Here is an 8,418-nt window from a genome sequence, read left to right as displayed (position 1 = left end):
GGACGAACCCAAACTACAACAAGAGTTAACGAGTTTGAAACGTCTTATTCAAGTGGATAAAACAAAGCAGTTGCAAAATTTAATATCTAAATTAGACGATAAGATTACGAAGGTAAAAATAGACGTCCAACGTTTAATAGACAACCCAAATGTAAACGAGGATAGATTGAAAAGAATTCTAGAATTCATGACGATTTTTTGAGACAAGAGAGAAAGTTGAGCAAATTAGAAGCTATTGTCACGGACAAATCGTATTATTTCAATCTTCCATTCGAAAGTGACACTGTCTTCGATGAAAAAGACCAAATTTATAAATCAAACAAATACGGATTCAAAGCAGAAATAAAAGTGGGTTCTCGCGTAGACGGAGAACCTAAAAACGTATTCGATATCGGCGAAACGGAAGCGTTTACTTTTCGAGGTAATTGTCTGATTCAAATAGAGTTTCCCATGAAGGTTAGAGTCAATAAAGTAGTCTTCAAACAAACCGGTAAGGCCGTCAAACATATTTCATTATTCAATGATGGTAATTTGGAAGAGAATATACGTTTGATTGATAAAGGGATCAGGAAATTGAAACGAAAAATGGTAAATATGTAGACACCTTTAAAATGGAAGTAGAAAATGATAAGGATATCATTGGAATCAAAGATTTGGATATGATATTGGAGACGGAAAATCCACCATTAACCAACATTGTCAAAATTCCATTTATAATACCCGTATACGTACCCGGACCAATAGAATCGAGCAGTCACGAGTTTTTACGAACAACAGACTTTGAATACGTAAAACTGTATTTCGCTTTAGGTGAAAAATACACCTCTACCGATGTTCATAAAAGTCAACAAGAACGAGAGTTTATAGTACATTTATCGTTTGCCGAAGGTTCCGACTCCATCCTTGAAGGTGGTGGTTATATATTTAAAACCAAGATAAACATCGAAAAAGAAAAAAGAAAATATTCCTATTATCTTAAAGAGGACCATACGAAAAAAGAAATGTCGTTAGTACGCGTAAATGTTTTTACTTTTAATACCCGAAAATTTAATAATAATGCTAGGCCAAACAACATCACTCTATTTGATATTCCGTGGTTCTATTTATCGGAAATTCACTTAATTTAACGACTTAAAAAATGGAACTCGAAAGCAGACAACAATACATGATAGACAAACAAGAAGAGTTGAAAATAAAGTTGAGACAGTACAATTCATGCAGGAAAACATGGAGTAGAATCGATTCTGTTTTCAAAACAGCGAGTGTAGTTCTAACGATAGGAACAACACTTGCAACGGCCGTGACTGGTGGATTAATGGTTCCTGTACTTGTGCCAACTGTATTAGCCACAATTACTGCTATTCAAACTTCATCTTGTGGCTTGATTGCTATAGGTTTCATGAGCAAAAAGAAAGCTCATTATAAAAAGAAAACAGAAATCTTGAATATGTATCTTAATCAATTGTACATTTTTTTCGAAAGATCGAGAGAAGACAAGAACATAACAGTTGAAGAATTACAAGAATTCAATGAAATTTTGGACAAATTCCATACAGAAATATCAGCGGTCAAAATAAAGAAATAATCAAAAATATACACTTAAAAAAATATGAATAAAATCGAACTTGATGAAACATTGATAGTAAACGCCCTATTTTCCGATGTTATTAAGGCTATCTCTGATAAATTTAAAACATTCAAAGGACAAATTAAAATAGATTGAGAGATAGTCGAGGAAGGGAATCACAGACAATACATGTCACTCCTCGGTTTCAATGCCAAAACTTTTCACAATATCTTTTCAAATATGGACAAAAAATCCGATGCTTCCGATTGGTATTTTACAGGAAAAATAATTTTAATGAAAGACAATTTCCAAGAAATAAAAAGGTCGAGAGTTGGTAGAGGAGGAACTGATCTACTTAAAAAGATAAATGAATACGAAGGCGAAAATTGTTACATACCTACAGATGGTCACTGTTTTATCAAATGCGTCAATCGTGTTTTAAACGAAGACTACACAGAGAATTTCAAGAATACATCAACGGGTTTTCAAAAGCAAATAGAAAAGGAGTGATGACTTGTGCTAGAATGAAGGAATTCAACAAGAAATTCAACACTTCGTTTCAAATTTATAATCCCAAAAACAGACATTTTCATCCCAGAGACGTTCACGATGAATTAGATTGGGTTTTTTACTTACACAACTCGCATTTCTGTTTGATTAGAAGAAGCCAAAAAAGTTTGGGAATTCAAGAAATAGAAGGGAATTACGAACAGGTGTGGAAAACGTGTAGAGACGACAACGCAGTAACACAGGTTTCACCCCTCAAACTAAACGCACTTTCGAGTATGAGCGATGATGTGTCATTCGCTTGGGATTGCGAAACGTATTCAGAAAAAGACACATGAAGAGCAATTCCATATTGTTGCACTTTAATTAATTTAGAAAAACTAAGGAAAATGTTAAACAGAATAAATAATCTATTTCCAGATTTAAAGCCTACAGATCCCATTCCAGAAGAATTATATGATAAACTAATGAATGTAGTAGAAATATTTGTAGGTACAGATTGCATCGATCAAATGTTGAAATATTTAGGTCAATATGATAGAAAGAGATTAATATTAATTTCTCATAACGGCAGTGGATTCGACAACTGGATCGTGCTTAAAAATGCAAAAAAACTAACGCATTGCCCTTTAAAAACACCCAGAGGAATTCTATCTTTTCCTTTATCTAATCCATACACGGATGAAGATTTACAGAAAAAATGGAAAAGACAGAAAGAAATAAAGGGTAATTATTTACAACATATTAATTTCACGTGTTCCTATCAACACGAATCCTCTAGTTTGGCTGCATGGGGAAATTCTTCCAATCTCCCCGCGAATTTGAGAAAGATTGCCGACGCAGATATAGCTAAATACACGCAAGACAACTGGGGGGAATTGAGACACGAATGGGAACCTTACGCCAAGAGAGACACTCTCTGTTTGGGAGCTTGTTTGATAAAATACAACCAAGTGACGAAAGAAGTTGTAAACCAGAATATGTCCAATAATCTAACGGCTCCATCTTTATCTTTAAAGGGTTGGTATTATTTATATCATTACGATAAAGAAATGGTGGAAGAAGAATGGTATGAAACTATTAGAATGGTTGCGAAACATACCGAAAAAGAAAACGTAGAAAAAGTTTATTCGCACACTAATCCTTTTATAAGAAATTTTATCAGACGATCTATTAAAGGAGGAAGAGTTTCGGCAAATAGAAAATCATTTGAAAATGGATGAAATTTGTAACGTATTAAAGGAATATACAGANCTTGAAAGTAATACNATAATTGATTCATTCAAAGAATACAGCGCAAGCACAAAAGACAAAACGGAGGTTCATTCGAGACTTAAAAAAATAGAATGTACTAAACTAATGGCATTTGATGCTAACGGTTTATACGCTTCCGCCATGTCGGATTTAGACAGTGAATATCCGAGAGCGGAAAGTGGAAGACCGTTTCTACCAGAAGAAGAAAAAGAATTTGTAAAACTCTTCAATAAACAAAAATTCAGACCTAGAACAGCTATTTTAACAGTGTGGTTTGACTATCCCAAAAACATGTTCTTCCAACCGATACCAGCTAAAGATAAAATCACTTTCACGAATAAAGAAGGTAAAAAGGAAACTGGTAACAAAATCAGGTTCAGAAATGGTTTCTGTCACGACGTTTTAACATCGGTCGATATTCAAGAAATAGTGAAAGCCGGTGGACGAATTATTAGAATATTAGATGGTATAGTTTACGAAGAAAATTTTAAAACTCCACCCTATAGAGATTATATTTTAATTTTGAGAGATCTAAGAAATAAATATAAACGAGAAGGTAATATCGTGGGTAGTAATTGCATGAAATTATTAGGTAATTCCTTGTATGGTAAATCAATTCAGAAAGATATATTCACAACTAGACATTTATGGAATGAAGCAACTTTACAGGCCAACTTTGATTCACGCGTTAAAACCTATGACAAAATTAATGATATTCAATATATTGTTGAAACAGAAATTGAAGATAAAGAGATTACTATCGAAGATAGTAAATCTACACGACTAACACCTAGTCATTTGGGTTCATTCGTTTTATCTCACAGTAAAAAAATAATGAACAATTTCATTCACGTCATAAATGGATTTTATAAACCCGAAATATACTATACCGACACCGATAGTTTGTACATTTCATCCAAAAATTGGAAAAAACTAAACAGAGCTGTTTTGGTCTCCGAAAAAGACTATTGCAAAGGTAAAAACGATTACGGTGACGGTGGAATTATATTTGGTTTATATTTAGCACCAGAAGTCAAATACAACATCGTTTTGACTTCTGATGGTGTCTTAAAAGAAAAGAAAACGTTTAAAGGTTATTCTAATGATAAGATAAGTGTAGAAGATTACGTTCAGTTAGCAAGCGGACATGATGTGTCGAACGAATTTAATAAACCATGGGAAAAAAGTTTCACCAATGGAGTAGTTATTCCAAATGATAAACAAACTAAATTTTTAGAAGTTATTTGAATAATGTTAAAAGAAAACCACCAAACAGTGAAGGAATTATGTATCCTTACAACGACAAAGATGAGTATAGTTTTGACGAAAACTATGAATTTGATGATTTCGATTATCTTTCTAATCAAGAAGAGAATGAAGATTGTTTTAAATGAAGTTGAATGACAATTTCTTCGTTGCCAAAGTCAATGAACCTGTTTTTACCGTCTTTGATTTCCAGATTTATATCTTTGATCATGAAAGAATTGACTGGTAAATAGGTCGTTTGAAACGGTTTCTCTATAATTCTGTATCCGATCGGCACCGTAAAAGTCGGTATGCTGTATATGATTTGGCGTTTGTGCTTGTTGACAAATCCACCGTTGATCAAATTACAGTGAATGTTGATCACATCGATATTGTTCTCGATGTTGGCCTTGTGCGGCGCCAATGTCGATTGCGCGTATATTCGTTTATCGAACCCTAGTAACGCATTCAACGAATTTTCTACGTTGAAATCGACTTGACTGTTATTTCTCAAGATCAGTTTTATTTTGTTCAGATTCAGATTACCTTCGAATTCGATATTGTTTTTGCCGTTCACGCTTCCTGCGTATTCGGATAGGTAATCGTTGATGGCTACGTATTCGTAGCTCCCCGGTAGTAAGCTTATGGTTTCGAACGTAACTCCGTTATCCGTCGATATTTTTAGTTGATTGTTTTTTTCGTTGATGTTTCTAATGGAATTGTAAACGGAGAAATACTTTAATCCCAGTTCGTACTGTTTATTGCGATCGAGTTCATACTCGTAGTCTAGAGACAATTTGATGTCTGGTTTATTCGAGGTGATAACGAACAATTGTTCTTTATTGGACATTTTTAATGACGTTTATATAGTCTTTTTTAGTGATGATTTCTTTCTCCAAAAGTCGTTTTAATATGGCATTGACTTCGTTGTATTTTCTGTCCGATCGATGACCTTCTTTCATGGCGGCTAATATTATTTCTAATCTATTAAGCAATTCTTTATTGTCGTCGGATAAAAACGTTATACCTTGTCCAGATGCCACCATATCATCGAATTCGTCTATTTCTTGTATGATTGGATAATCATCTACATCCTCTTCATCTTGCTCAATTACTCTTTTATATAGTTTAACTTCTTTCAATCTTCTTGTTTCGGGTCCTGATTTTCTTATTGCATCTAAAAATTTGGAGTATGCTACTAAATCCTTATAATCGGCAATACCAACATCCTTGCCATTCATTAAATCTATTAATCCTTTCGTTAATGTGTATATATAATCTTTTGTGTCGATTTTGAATTGTGGTGAATTTCCACTAAATATAATTCTAAATCCATTAAACAATAAACCTTGATTATCAACGATTGGTGAAATGCTCTTTCGTAAATCTGGGTCAGGGTTTGAAAAAAGACGTTTTATATCATCTAATGTCCTAATTATAATACCATCATATTCAATCGCTTTGGGGTGTTCTATATGAGGTGTGGGTTCTAAAGCTAATTTCTTTTTAATATCCTCTTGAGATTTTAATATGGGTTGAAATAGAGTCTGTAGATTTTCCGTTAATCCGAGTTGTTGTAATCTGTTATTTTCAACTTGGGTCTTTATTTTATTCTTAGCTTTGATATATTCTCTATTTCTTTTTAAAACATTATTCCAATCCGTCATTTTTTAAAAAAAAAATTTAACAAATGTTTGTCATAACTCTTTCACCCGCGGGTTTTCTAGTATTAACGAATACATATCCATGATCATCTGGGTTTCTCCATTGTGCTTTACAATCCTTTTTGAATGTATCTCTGTCCATTCCGTGATTTATCGACTGAATGATTTGAGATAAATCTTTATCGTTTAATTCAAATAATAAAAAACAATTTGCATTTTTTCTAATGAACATAGAATCCATCCCGTAAAAAGATTGGGATTGGTATATGCAGTGACAGTTGTGATGTCTTCCTTTGGTGAAGAATTCTTGTTGAACAGTTTGATTTCTTTGCGCTACGCAGTCGTCAAACAATATTAAGTTCTTTCGATTGCTATCAATATTAGACAAGTCTAGATCATTAACATTTTTCGTAAGAAAAACTTTTATATCCATTGGATTGAAAGATGGATTCTTTGATTTAATGAAGTTTTCTATGATATCTTTCATTTCCACTTCTTCTTCGTTTTCTTCGTAATATTGAAATATGTCTTGAACATCTTTCTTTGGTAAATATTCCAAAGCTTTGAGGAATTGATAATACGATTGCTCTGGTGTTGTTGTGTAGATATACAGAGAATCGAAATCTAAAAGGTTTGGTGTTGTCAACATGTTAAAAGTGAGATGAGTTTTCCCAGAACCTGAACTACCGCATATACACATGAGCATTGGGTTATTAGGAAATATTTCTGAATGATTAAATTTTTTGCCCATTTTTATTTATTACATTTTCGTACCAAAAATCACCCCGTTGCCTTTATACTTTGAAAGGAAGATTCCCTCGCCCGAACGTATGTTTTTAAAAAATATGGCGTCGCCCTTGTGTTTGACCTTCATTTCTCCGGTGTCGATTTTATCTATTAATTTGCTTAATCCCTCTTTAACGGTTTTCTTGGTTTCTTCGCCAAATCTTTGTCCGAATTCTTTAACCGTCCCTAATATATCTCCTACTCCCGAACCTCCTCGTGTTTCTCTTTCCATTTCCAAATTGTGTCTACGTGCTTTGGCGTTTGCAGCGGCTTCAGCTTTCTTATCGTTGACAGCTTTGGCTATCCCAGCAGCTCCACCAGCAGTTGCACCGGCTGCAGCTAAACTAGCAAAGATTAAAGGTAAGAAAGGTAAAAATTCACCTTTTTTAGTTAAATTCTCATCAATTCTTTCCAAGTCTATATCGTCTCTGACTTTGCAATGTTTGTATTTATCGATAATCTTTTGGGTTATATGCACTTTTTTACCGTTGTAAGTTATTAGAGTCGGCGAATTCGTTTCACAGCTTCTATTATTTTCATAGCTAAAGTTTCTGGTTTCATTTTTAAAGGGTGTTTTTTTTATTCAATTCTTATCATTCTTCTATCTGATATTTTAATCAAATGTTTTGCTTCTTCCAGCAATAAACAGTAGCCGGTCACATCTCCTTGTGTTTTATCGATGTGAATATTTATGTTTATCCCTGTTTTGAAAAGATCTTCTTGATGAGCTGACAGATCGAAACAAAAGATTGGATGATTGAGTGAAAAATCTGTGTATTCAAACTGAGGCGTATTTCCAAACAATTCGCACATGTTTTTATAGTTTCTGTACAATTCGTTGTAATCTTTTTTGGAAGGATCAATTGTCAAAGGTTGATTGGGATAATTATCGTTGTTCAATCTGACTTGAACTTTGCGAATGATGGGATCTTGAGTATGGTTCAATGCCACTCTGAAAATGTTGTTGTTGTTTGTCTGAGAGTCTGGCAAGTTTTTGAAACCGACCATTAGATATCTCGCTGGTTTGACGGTGTTGGTGATTGGCCACGTGGTGGATTCTCCCGTTAAAGTCATGCTACCTACCGTGTTACGACGAAGAAAAGCAATTTCGATGTCTTTGGTTAAAGAGTTGAATATTCTCGTTTCCACTTCTACGGAAGGAGTGATTACCGGTATGTAAAGTTGGATATTCGTTATTTCCTATTTTGCGTCAGAGTTGTTTTCACCAAAGAATATCTTGTTGTCGTTGATTTCTCTTTGCAAATGAATTTTATACGGTAAACCTATGGAAACCTTTCTGTGTTCCAAGAGACCAAATAAAGGATACAACTTCCAATTTACGTAATTACCCCATCTGTTGTTCTCGACAACATTGTTGTATTGAAGCGCTCGTAT

General features: G+C 33.8%; 3 protein-coding genes across 3 annotated transcripts; 2 read left to right on the top strand and 1 right to left on the bottom strand.

Moving 5' to 3' along the window:
* Positions 1–611: 611 nt before the first annotated feature.
* LOTGIDRAFT_165573 (hypothetical protein) lies at positions 612–3,297 on the top strand (the record flags this gene model as incomplete). The annotated part of the gene is made up of 2 exons (XM_009062608.1): positions 612–909; positions 2,495–3,297. 2 exons carry the CDS (start codon positions 612–614, stop codon positions 3,295–3,297), a joined length of 1,101 nt encoding a protein of 366 aa, XP_009060856.1.
* A 172-nt stretch (positions 3,298–3,469) lies between these two features.
* Positions 3,470–4,576, top strand: LOTGIDRAFT_165572 (hypothetical protein; the record flags this gene model as incomplete). The annotated part of the gene is made up of 1 exon (XM_009062607.1): positions 3,470–4,576. One exon carries the CDS (start codon positions 3,470–3,472, stop codon positions 4,574–4,576), a length of 1,107 nt encoding a protein of 368 aa, XP_009060855.1.
* A 1,680-nt stretch (positions 4,577–6,256) lies between these two features.
* On the bottom strand, positions 6,257–6,988 carry LOTGIDRAFT_125958 (hypothetical protein; the record flags this gene model as incomplete). The annotated part of the gene is made up of 1 exon (XM_009062606.1): positions 6,257–6,988. One exon carries the CDS (start codon positions 6,986–6,988, stop codon positions 6,257–6,259), a length of 732 nt encoding a protein of 243 aa, XP_009060854.1.
* Positions 6,989–8,418: the final 1,430 nt, after the last annotated feature.

This window comes from Lottia gigantea (genome assembly GCF_000327385.1).
Source record: "Lottia gigantea unplaced genomic scaffold LOTGIsca_52, whole genome shotgun sequence".
NCBI lineage: Eukaryota > Metazoa > Mollusca > Gastropoda > Lottiidae > Lottia > Lottia gigantea.
This window is presented reverse-complemented; position numbering and strand designations above follow the sequence as displayed.